The 11,906-nt window shown below is 46.0% G+C and overlaps 1 protein-coding gene across 1 annotated transcript in view; it reads right to left on the reverse strand.

The window, feature by feature from the left end:
* myo15ab (myosin XVAb) overlaps window positions 1-11,611 on the reverse strand; it is a 48,577-nt gene extending 36,966 nt beyond the window's left edge. The window contains exons 1-8 of the mRNA XM_067499110.1: window positions 10,425-11,611; window positions 7,892-8,029; window positions 4,895-7,783; window positions 1,481-4,231; window positions 1,236-1,355; window positions 790-1,107; window positions 452-649; window positions 111-343 (exon numbers count right to left, since the gene is read on the reverse strand). Of these exons, the coding sequence (XP_067355211.1) occupies window positions 111-343; window positions 452-649; window positions 790-1,107; window positions 1,236-1,355; window positions 1,481-4,231; window positions 4,895-7,726 (6,452 nt within the window). The 5' untranslated portion in view covers window positions 7,727-7,783; window positions 7,892-8,029; window positions 10,425-11,611. The remainder of the gene's footprint in view (window positions 1-110; window positions 344-451; window positions 650-789; window positions 1,108-1,235; window positions 1,356-1,480; window positions 4,232-4,894; window positions 7,784-7,891; window positions 8,030-10,424) is intronic.
* Between the last annotated feature and the right edge of the window lie 295 nt (window positions 11,612-11,906).

Below are 11,906 nucleotides of genomic sequence, written 5' to 3' on the forward strand. Positions count from 1 at the left end.
TTTCATTTTCCACTGGTGAAACGTTATTGACTACCTTGCAACTCGATTTTGGACAAGCATATTTGGTCATTCTGTTTCATATAATTTCCATTAATAATGTGGTTCCCTACCTGTAAGTGACACCACGGAGGTCTTCATTCAGCAGCACAGAAGTGAGGTTGGGAGGGGAGGGTTTGGGCATGCCCGACAGTACTGAGTTGTCAGACAGATGATACAGACCTGCTGAACGTAAAGCCGAATTTTGCCTCAAAGCAGCTGTAACACTGGGTTTCTGGCCAGGGATAACCAAAGTACCATCGGGAAGGTGATATGACACATTACGAAGGTTTGCATTCGTAAGAGCCTGGAGGTGCAGAAGCAAGACACCAAGCAGGTATTCAATGTTAAAATCACAATTTGTTGAATTTTCCAAGTTACTGTATTTAAAAAAACGTGTTTAGAGGGTACACACTTTAGACAAGTCAGGGCCAACTGGTTTCCTTGGGTCAATAATGATGGTTCCATCAGGCATGGTGTAAGACACACCCTTTAGATAGGGATTCTGCAGAGCGGCTGTCAGCGTAGGGGTCTTTGGTTTCCTTGGATCCACTATAATAGTTCCATCTGGGAGGGTGTATGAAGCTCCTTTCAAAGCTGGATTATTGAGGGCCTAGGTAGAACAACAATTGTTTTCAGTTAAAATAAAAGATTTGTGGAAACAAATTACATGTCTATACTTTAGGACGTATATGAAAGTCTCGTTATATGTAAGTACATCTTATTTCATAGATTAAAGAATTCATAGCTAACCTTAGCCAGGTTTGGTGACATTGGTATATTGGGATTATGAACCCCTTCTGGTAGACTGAAAGAGGCATTAAACAGGGCAGAGTTTTGAAGGGCGTTGGAGAGGTTTGGAGAGACAGGTTTCCATGGATCAATGACAATAGTGCCATCTGGCAGGGTGTAAGATGTACCCTTCAGGTAAGGGTTCTGAAGTGCTGCTATCAGGTTTGGAGATTTCGGTTTCTTCGGGTCAATTACAATAGTACCATTGGGGAGAGTGTAGGAGGCTTCGCGGAGAGCTGGGTTGTTTAGGGCCTTAGCCAGGTTTGGGGAAATAGGTTGCTGAGTAAACCGAAACAGAAAAATGTTAACAACTTTGACCATTTCCTAATACAAGAGGGAAGAGAATATATTACAACACAATAAAACACTAATCTAGTTAAAGTAAAAGATCAGGAGTCATTGGTTACATGCGGACTGGGGCCTATAATGGTGCCATCAGGGAGAGTATAGGAAGCAGCCTTGATATCCGGGTTTTGAAGAGCTCTGGAAAGGTTAGGAGACATGGGCTTCTGGGGTATACGTGGGTCCTGTGTGGATGGGGACAGAGAATGTTATAGGGGAGTACAGTTGTAATAACACAATTTATTGTACTGTGTGTAGACAAATATACATCTCAGGCTGTATAGTTATTGGGATGTTCCTTGTTTCCTACCCTTATAACTGATCCATCAGGCAAGGTGTACGAGGCTCCACGGACTTGCTGGTTTTGCAAAGCATGGCCAAGCAATGGGGACGAACGTGGATCTGCATAGGGTGACACTAAGGTCCCATCTGGCAACCGGTAGGATGCCTGCATCAACTGTGGATTTTGCAGGGCATTTCCCAAAATTGGTGAAGAAGGTGGTGGTGGCCCATATGGGGACTGTCTGAGTTGCATAGGTGTCTGATAAGATGCTTGGCGTAAATTTGGGTTCTGTTGTAATGCACTGCGGAGCTGAGGTCCAGGTGGAGCATAAGGGTTGTGTCGCTGCATAATCGGAGATCTTAAAGATGAAACATTCTGCAAATCAGATCGGTTCTGCAAGGCATCATGGAGCATTGGTGCTGGGGCAGGCTCGGCGATATAATCATATGGGGTTACAACAGTTCGTCCATATGGTGAATGGAGCTGTGGAGTCTGATAAGAGGCCACACCTCTTAGTGCCTGGCCATGTCTCATGGCTCCAGAGAGCATTGGAGATGAAGGCACGGATGCAGAATATGGGGACTGAGGCCTATGAAGAGGAGACCTGTAGGATGCTTCTCTCACTGCATTGTTTTGCAGAGCTCCAGACAGCAATGGAGAAGAAGGAGGTATAGGGTGTTCATAAAGTGACACTGATCTCTGTAGAGGGGAAACATAGGATGCATCTTGTATAGCTTGATTCTGCAGAGCCCCAGACAGCATGGGAGATGAAGGAGCCCTTCGCTGCTCATAAGGTGACATTGGTCTCTGCAGTGAGGGAACATAGGATGCATCTCGTATAGCTTGATTCTGCAGAGCCCCAGACAGCAAAGGAGATGAAGGAGCCCTTCGCTGCTCATAAGGTGACATTGGTCTCTGCAGTGAGGGAACATAGGATGCATCTCGTATAGCTTGATTCTGCAGAGCCCCAGACAGCATGGGAGATGAAGGAGCCCTTCGCTGCTCATAAGGTGACATTGGTCTCTGCAGTGAGGGAACATAGGATGCATCTCGTATAGCTTGATTCTGCAGAGCCCCAGACAGCATGGGAGATGAAGGAGCCCTTCGCTGCTCATAAGGTGACATTGGTCTCTGCAGTGAGGGAACATAGGATGCATCTCGTATAGCTTGATTCTGCAGAGCCCCAGACAGCATGGGAGATGAAGGAGCCCTTCGCTGCTCATAAGGTGACATTGGTCTCTGCAGTGAGGGAACATAGGATGCATCTCGTATAGCTTGATTCTGCAGAGCCCCAGACAGCATGGGAGATGAAGGAGCCCTTCGCTGCTCATAAGGTGACATTGGTCTCTGCAGTGAGGGAACATAGGATGCATCCCAAATCCTCTGCTGTTGCATTGCACCAGAAAGACTAGGGGATGAGGGAGCATAAGGTTCTATGTATTCATTAGCCATTTCACCCATGCCTACTACCTCTGGGCCAAAGGGGGATGAAAAAGCCTGATTTTGCAAAGCACCATACTGCATGGGAGAAGAGGGGGGAACAAACTGCTCAGTGTAAGGATCAGCAAAGGGGTCCATGACATATGTTTCTGGGGTATAAGTGGGTAGATGGTCAGCATAAGGGGCCAGGATGGGGGAGGATTGACGAGAAAGTCGAGGAGAGAGGCGTGGGGATGCAGTGCGAGGCATGTGTTTAAGGGAGGGTGCGGGAGAGGCAGGTGGTATACTCCTAATAGATTGCTGAGCCATGAGGGGACGTCCACGAGCTATGGGGCGAGGGGGATATCGTCCCGATTCTCTCCTGCCAAGGGTAGTGCGGTGGACCATGTGAGGGGAGTGGAAAGGGGAGGAGTGGAGAGAGTCCACTGTGAGAACTGAAGACCTATTGCTTCTTAAAGAGGAAGCACGGAATGGACGCACATTCTGAGTGGGTGGGGGCACCGGACGCCCTCGGAGACCCATAGGGGAGGGTCTGACAGTACCTAGAGGAACAGTACCTCCCATCCTAGGTCGGGTTAATGGGGTGGGGTCTCGGAGAAGTCTAGTTGAGCGACGAGAAAGAGTAGGAGATGATGGAGAAGGTCGGGGCCCTGCAGGGGACAAACTGCGATGGGATAAAGAGGGAGATGGAGATGGTTTTCTACTGAGCTGTGTAGAGTGAGGGGGAGATGCATAACCAGGTGATAGGGGAGGGGAGGGTGGCCCACGCATCTTTCTCCCTCCAAATGGGCTGTGGGCAGGAGGGGGTGAGGGTGGGGGACTTCGCCTTCTCATTGACGCCCGGGGTGAGGAAGGCGGAGAATGTCGCCTCATTGATGTTCTTCGAGAGGGTGGGGGGCTTCGTCGAATCATAGAAGCTCGGGGAGAGTGAGGGGGTGAAGGTCCTTGAGCTAGAGGAGATGGTGATATCTGAGGTGGCATTCTACGATGGGTAAGGGGGGATGCCATGGGGGAGGAAGGTGGTGAGAGCCGTCTTGACATAACAGAAGGAGGTCTTTGGACGTTAATAAACCCACTCCTCATGGACAGTTGTGGGGAGGGGCTTCGTCTCTGTGGAAGCATGGGAGAAGGTACAGGGGAGCCCATGGGATGGCGCTGCATTTGCGGAGAGCCTATGATGACAGAGCGTCGAGATGGAGTCGGAGAGGGCTGCAGGCGCCGTGCGGGTAGGGGAGACATGCTTGCTTGCTTAATTATCATCGCAGTGGGAGTAGGAATTGAAGGTGGGCTATAACCATGTTGCTGTGGCATCACCATTGGGTCTGTCATCATCTGCTGCTGGAATAACATAACAAAAAATATGCATAGAATAAATGGAGAATGAAATGATTTCAGGGACCAATGTGCTAGGATTAGTGTAAAGGTTGCAATTTACGGTATTCTACAAAAATACTATCACCCTGCTTATAGAAAACAACCAATAGATTTTTATAGCACATTTGCTCTAAAATGAAATGCTTTAGTGGACATCCTGTTAGGGACACATTTCACTGTCAATGTAAAAAGGTACAAAAAGAGATATTTGTATTCACCTAATAGCTTTGTCACCTGTAAGAATACCCATTTTTAAGTTACCATAAAATGGGAAATTAGCTGCTGATGGAACGACTTTAACCAATCAAATATGGATTTCATTGTTTCAATAGTTCTAATTTGAAGAAAACAAAACAAAAAACAGTGGAGATGATAGGTGGGATTAATTAAAAGAGAACCTATAGTACTTGCTAGCTTGCTAGCTGAGTACTAGCTCATGTTGGTTCCATTAAGAGGCAGTGGAGCTGTGGTCTCTGGAATTTCACATTTTCATGCTTTCACTCACATTTCAATAGGAATCAGTGTTGGTAAATTGGTTTGTAATTTGGAAAAATAAAATCCCCCTGTGGCTCTTTAAAGAGCTTGATACTTAACACCAAATCAATAACAAAACAGAGTTAAAATTACCTGTGGTGACATCATTTGTGAAGACATCATGTGTTGCTGTGGCAACATCATATGTTGTGACATCATCTGCTCTTGTGATGACATAATTTGATCTGATAACATCTGCTGTGGTGAGAAAATTTGCTGGGGCCGCATCTGTTGCATCATTTGTTGCTGTGGAGGCATCATCTGTGATGGCATACCTGGGGACATACTCTGTTCTTGTAACATAATCTGCTGCTGTAGTGACATCATCTGCTGCTGTGGTGACATCGTCTCGGATGGCATGATTGGGGACACACTCCGTTCTTGTAACATGATCTGCTGCTGTGGTGACATCATCTGCTGCTGTGGTGACATCGTCTCGGATGGCATGATTGGGGACACACTCTGTTCTTGTAACATAATCTGCTGCTGTGGTGACATCATCTGCTGCTGTGGTAACAACATCTGGTGCTGTGTTGACATCATCTGTTGCTGTGGTGACATCATCTGCTGCTGTGGTGACATCATCTGTTGCTGTGTTGACATCATCTGCTGCTGTGGTGATGTCATTTGCTGCTGTGGTGGCATCATCTCGGGTGGCATGATTGGGGACACACTTGGTTCTTGTAACATAATCTGCTGCTGTGGTGACATCATCTGCTGCTGTGGTGACATCATCTGCTGCTGTGGTAAGAACATCTGTTGCTGTGGTGACATCAACTGCTGCTGTGGTAACATCATCTGCTGCTGAGGTGACATTATTTGCTGTTGTGGTGACATCATCTGCTGCTGTGGGAAAATCATCATATGTTGTTGTGGTGACATGATTTGACCTGGTGCAAGAAGAGTCTGGTCTTCGTACTGGATTTCTGACATGTCTTCAAATTCTGGATCTGGTGGCAAAGTAGGTGGAGGGTGAAGTGGCACGTCTAGACGTTCTTTCCCAAACAGGCGCACTTGAGGTCTAGGAACTCTAAAAGTTATTTCCCCTCCTTGAACTCCACCAATATCATCCTCAAACTGATCCAGCTGGCCTAAATACTGGTCCCCATACAAGCCCTGTACCTGATCCATCCCTTGACCTCCATAGCTAAATGCCTGCTGGCTTTGTGGTTGGAATCCCGTGACCTGCTGGGAGCTGTAGTCATTGTATGGCATGCCCGTATCATCATAGCTAAGTTGATAGTGTGGTGTAAATCCACTTTGCATTCCCATTGCTGCTGTGTACTGGTTCTCATAAAAACCTGCCTCTCCATTGTCATAACCCCCTTGTCCATCACCATAATAAACTACCTGACCATTTTCATCATAATAGCCCTGAGCATGAGGGTCCTCACCCATCAAGGCATAATAGTCCATAACTTCATCCCCATACACTGCGTGCTCTTGCTGGTAACCAAAGTTAACTGTTTCCTGGTTGTTATAGTAGCCTTGGTTATAGTAATCCCCCATAACCTCATCATCAGGAACACCTTCATAATATTCTCCATGTTGATCATAGATCCTTTCTTCCCCATAGTAACCAAAGTCTTGATAGTCTGCTTCCCCCGCTCCATTATTATAGTAACCAAACTGTCCCTGTTCCCCATATACATCTGCCTCATCAACATAACCGGCATAACCATCGTCATAGCCTTCATAACCTTTCTGGCGTAATGAACGTCGCCGGCTATATCCATAAGCCTCGTCCCCATAGTCATAACCATTGTTGTCGTAACCATGGAAATGGCCTCGGGAGCCAGCACGTCGGCTTTGTCCTCTATCCCCCTCCCACCCATGGCGTCCTGAATTTCCTCGCATTTTAGAGGACAGGAAACGTTTGGTTAGCCAGTTAGTAACTGCTGCAACTTTACCTAGCAGCAGACTTCGATTCTTGAAGTCATCAGCAGGCCCATCACCATCCTTTCTTTTTAATAAGTCTTTAAAGAAGCCCCCTTTCTTCTCATTTGATCCTCCCCCCAGGCGAAGCAGCATATAAGTTGGCTTCTTCCCACCATTTGCAGCAGCTTTCTCTTTGGCCTCCTTCTCCTTTTTCTTCTTTTTGCTGATCTTAAACTTCATCATGAATCGAGAGGCGTTCTTCAACACTGACTTTCGGCGCTTCTTCTTAGCAAGTCGGGTCTTTCTCCTCCCCAGTCCCAGAAACAAACGAGATGTACTTTTTAGCTTCTTCCTGCTGTTCCTGCGCCTCTTGAAGCCAGAAAACTTCATGAACATCCTGGACATGTTCTTCAGACCTTTCCTTGGGATTTCTCTTATTGGCATCTGCGGAGGTTCCTCTTTCTTTCTGCCTTTTTTCTTCTTAGCATCGGCGTCAGATTTACCACCTTTGTGGCGGTCATCTTTAGATTTCTTTTTGGATTTGCCATAGTCCTCTTCATCCTCGTCATCATCGTCTTCTTCATCTTCGTCCTCCTCATCATCCTCTTCTGAGTCTTCCCCACGTCTAGACCTTCCCCCTTTCTTTCCTTTAGCCCCCTTGCCTCCTCGCCCTTTCCCTCTCCTGTCATCCTCTGAGTCTTCCTCCTCATCATCCTCTTCATCACTTAACTCTTCTTCCTCATCACTCAAGAAATCATCCTCTTCCTCCTCAGACTCCACTTTCTTACCTTTACCCTTGTCTTTTCCTTTCTTTCCATCATCTTTCCCTTTGGGGGGGTCCTCTTTTCCCTTCTTCCCACCTTTCTTATCATCCTTCCCGCCTTTCTTATCATCCTTCCCGCCTTTCTTATCATCCTTGCTGGCTTTCTTGACGTCTTTCCCTCCCTTTTTGTCATCCTTTTCCTTCTTTTCCTGTTCTTTCTTTTTCTCTGGTTCAGGCTTTCCACCCTTCTTTGCATCCTTCTTGGGGTCTTTCTTGCCAGCCATTTTGACAAGTGGCTAGGAGCGCACCATTCCCTCTCTTTAGGAAGCAATGCTTTAAACCTTCAAATACAAAAAGGTTTCATTCACATTACAATTCAGTACTGTAGAGTATTTTCAGTTTAAGAAGAAAATATGATATATTTAAGAAACTATAATCAGGAGTCTGACCTCTAACCGATTCCTTGGCTTAGATATGCTGGGCTGACTTTGTGCCAGCACAATATGCAGGTTCGGTTTCTGTTCGAGGACAGGTCCACCTGGCCAAAGCAGTTCTGCCCCGCCCAAATCTGGTCCCCATGAATACTCCTGTTCAGACATATGTAACATCACTCCTATAGCTGATACACACATATACAATATACAGTATATAAAGTACCACTGGAACCCAAGTAAGTTTAAACTCTGTTCTTCATATCAATGCCCCATCTTAGAATTTAGCTAAAATGTATTTACTAGGACCAAAATCTGCCCTATACACTTGTATTGCTATGCTCCTTAACTGTAAACCTGATGTCTCAAACCTACAACCAACTAAGAGGCTAAGCGACCCTTTCTGGAAAACCTTCTGGATTTCCAGAAATCCCCTCTGATCCTCAAAGTAAAGTAGATATTGTCCAGGAACATTTCACAGTTTAAGGTTAAACACCTTTTTTATATGTAATTATCCTTGTATATGCGTACCGTATCATCTGCTGTTAAACTCAACCTCTCTATGAACTCTTGCTAAAGAGATTTTCACCGTGTTCGTTTTACTAATTTCCACACAGTATGATCCATGCAGCATTAGCTTTCTGTAAAACTGAATGCAAACATTAAAAATGCACAAATAAACAATGCAGCTGTTAGTCCGATTCAAGTTCTTCTGATCCGGCAGAGTTCAAGACAAAATGTGTGGCCCAATCTTTCATCAAGACAAAGTCTTAAAATAATAGTCACCTCCGCATTCAATGACAAACAGAACAGATGAGAAAATGTGGTCTCTGCCGTCTATGAATTTGTTGCGTCCTCGCTGGAAGTTTCCTCTTAAAAACGAAAAAAAAAAAAGGTCCAAGACAAAGTCTCTAGGTCATGCTCAGCTTCTTCCTCTGACTTTACTCTGTTGCTCACTCAATACAACGCAGCACTCTGCTCACACTTCCCTCCTCAGAGTGTGTGACAGTTTGTGTGTGCACGTGTGCCTTTGCATGTGCATACATATGCATATGTGCGCTTGAAAAGTTCCTTGCGGTGGGCTGTGGAAGGAGTCTTAATTTGTCATCTGGCTCTACAGGTGAAACTGGAGATCTCTGGGCAGCTGAGGAGGCGGGGCATGAATAATACAAAAGGTCGAGAGAGACTGAGGAAAAGAGAGGAGAGAGAGACCGACTGACAGACAGACTTGGGATGCAAGAGATAAGGCTGATTGGCAGTGAGATGCCATCAAATCTACAAGCATCCAATGATTGACAACCCCAAATGTCTGTTTTACATCTATGCCTGTGTGTGAGAGAGGTTGCATAGATCACCTTTACACTTATCTGACCTTAAATCTTCTCCTCCTGTTTTTTTCCAGAGTAACATACGATCAGATGGGTGTCAGTGTGTGGTGATAGGTGCAGATCAGTGACGCATCTATGTGTGAAATTTAATTTTTTTTATAGCATCGATATGAGCAATGCAGGCAGCCACCAACCTACTTCCACATACAAAAAAGCAGGAGAAGAAGCAAGGGCAGGAAAGACGCCCACTCATCATATACCGTATATGACGTCTTCCCTGTAGGTATCAGTAACAGGGAAAAAACACTCAAACACGCACACACACACACACACACACACACACACACACACAGAGCCAGTGGAGGATCGGTAACAGGGTTGTGATTATTAGTGCCATCAACCAAATGATTCCTCTTCCAGAGGGAAGGGGTCGGATTGCCAGATCTGTCCTGGTACAGGGTATAGGTGTTGGGTTGCCAGAGCTTGATCTTTTGCTCTTGGTTTGTAAGTCTATCTGATCATTACCAACCAGGAAAGAACACATGTAGTGCATGATTGTGCGCGTGTGCACATGTTGTTCGTGCGGAGTTTTGTCTCTGAATGCATTCGAAAGACGGAGAGCATGATGAAACAGTGACAGTTTGTCTCTAACTGTACGTCCGTCTTTGAAGCTGAATAAAAGGCCTCTATCAAACGTGGAAAGCTCTGAGTTGCAGTCAGTGTCCCTCTTCCCAAAGCAATCACTGCTGGCAGGTGGTCCTCTATCTTTTGATAGAATTTGTAGAGAAGAGACAACAGAGAAAAAAACTAGGATACATGCCCGGGAGGAAAAAGCAGACTTATGACAGAGGTGGCATTCAGCATTCAGGTCCTGAGGGGGAGCAGTAGACGTATTTGTCTCTCTCTCTTACTCTCTCTCTCAAACACACACACACACACACACACACACACACACACACACACACACACAGCAATCTGCTGCTATCTAGTGGAGCAGAATTACAGCTTCAGCCCTCTTTGTAGTTTGGAGTAAGTTTACAGGCCTGCAGCAACTCTAAGACTTGCACAACAAACTAAACCAAAACCCTTATACACTGGTTTTCATGACTTCACGTGCTCCTATAATGTGTGTGCATGAGAGACAAACCAGCGTGCAGGAAATACCAACTGATACAATCTATGTGCGGACTAAAGGGGAATGAGGGTGCACCCAAAGACCCTACCTCCTCCTGCGGCCGGTCTCTGATGTCGCTCATGTCACTGGAGCTCCGTAGTCACTTTTCCTCATCTTCCCGTGCGTTAGATTTTCTCCATCTTAAACACGGCGCCCACCTCTGTTGCTGCTCGTCTGGCTCAGAGCAACATGGGCCGACCAGGAGGGAGGAAAAGTGTGCCACTGGGAACGGAGGATGAATATTTAACGAGCGCTATTCTTCGGCGCCAGGCCGGGGGCTTGAGTTCCGCACACTCCGGGGAGAAGCGATGAGCACCGCGGGTGAGCAGTGGCGGCCATGAAAAGGAGGGCAAACTTAAGGCTAAATTAAATTATTTATTATGTAAACGTAACAATGGCGGCATTATGAGTGTAAAAATGCATTTCTTTTTATTTTTTTTTAATCTCGATGTTTTTCCAGATTGCGCTTTGGATACGTGACATTCCCCATTTCCATCCAGACTGAACACGGTTGGGAAGTATGTCACGGGATGGCTCAAGGGCTAAGTGGAGCATAACAGATGAAGGTGAGAGTTAAAACAAGAAAATGTGCCACCGGAGCAATGCAACTGTTGCCCAGCAGATGGACCCGGCTGACAGCAAACCGCACAGAGTCACAAACTGCTGCATCTCTACTGAAATCTCTCCATAACCCAGACGACCTTGTCGTCTCCCCCACATGACCGGCTGGGCGACCGCATCAAAACAAGGTTTTGGCTTTGATACTGAAGCTACTGTGGAGGGCCATGATGCAAGACCCCGCTGGTCTTTAGAAAAACAAGCCTTTGGCTACCTCGGAGCTATTTTTAGCACCGTTCCTGAAACAGTGACTTACATATACATCAAACACGAGGCAAATTTGCAGTGTTTGGGAGGGAAACAAATTATAATATTCTGTTGTCAGTCTGCAGCTGGCAGCCAAACTGTGCACAGCCAGCCTCCTCAGCCTGCCTTTCTACACAAAACTAGAGCACTGTTGTTTTTGCCAGCAGCACAGCAGTCCGTTATCTAAAACACAGCTACTTATATTATTCAGAAATGGTTGTCCTATCAGTTATTGGTCATGCTACGAGTTAGATCGGGTCAACGCTTTTAGCCTGTGGGTTAGGACCCCCATTACAGTAGAACTCAGGAAGGTCATGAGACGATTATCCAGGGCGTCCGCCTGTCTTAAAAAGGCTTTTAAGACATTTTACGAAATCCTCAAAAGAGGCCTAGTCTTAAAAAGTCACTGACAAAGGCCTTACATATAGCCTGCAGGCAGTAATGTTGGGGTCTCAGAAAGTCTTAAACTTCCTGAACGGATCCCGTCATAAGACAGAAAGGAAGAAAGGTCTTTACACAGACACTTGCTGTAGGTGAGATGAAAGGAGCACGGTGGTGGCGGCAGGGAGATGGCAGAAAAATAAGAAGCCATTTGACTTCAATACACAATAAATAAATAAATAATCAAGGGCAAACTTTGTGCTGTTGGATCCGTAACCTGCTTGGT

This window comes from Channa argus, chromosome 3 (genome assembly GCF_033026475.1).
Source record: "Channa argus isolate prfri chromosome 3, Channa argus male v1.0, whole genome shotgun sequence".
NCBI lineage: Eukaryota > Metazoa > Chordata > Actinopteri > Anabantiformes > Channidae > Channa > Channa argus.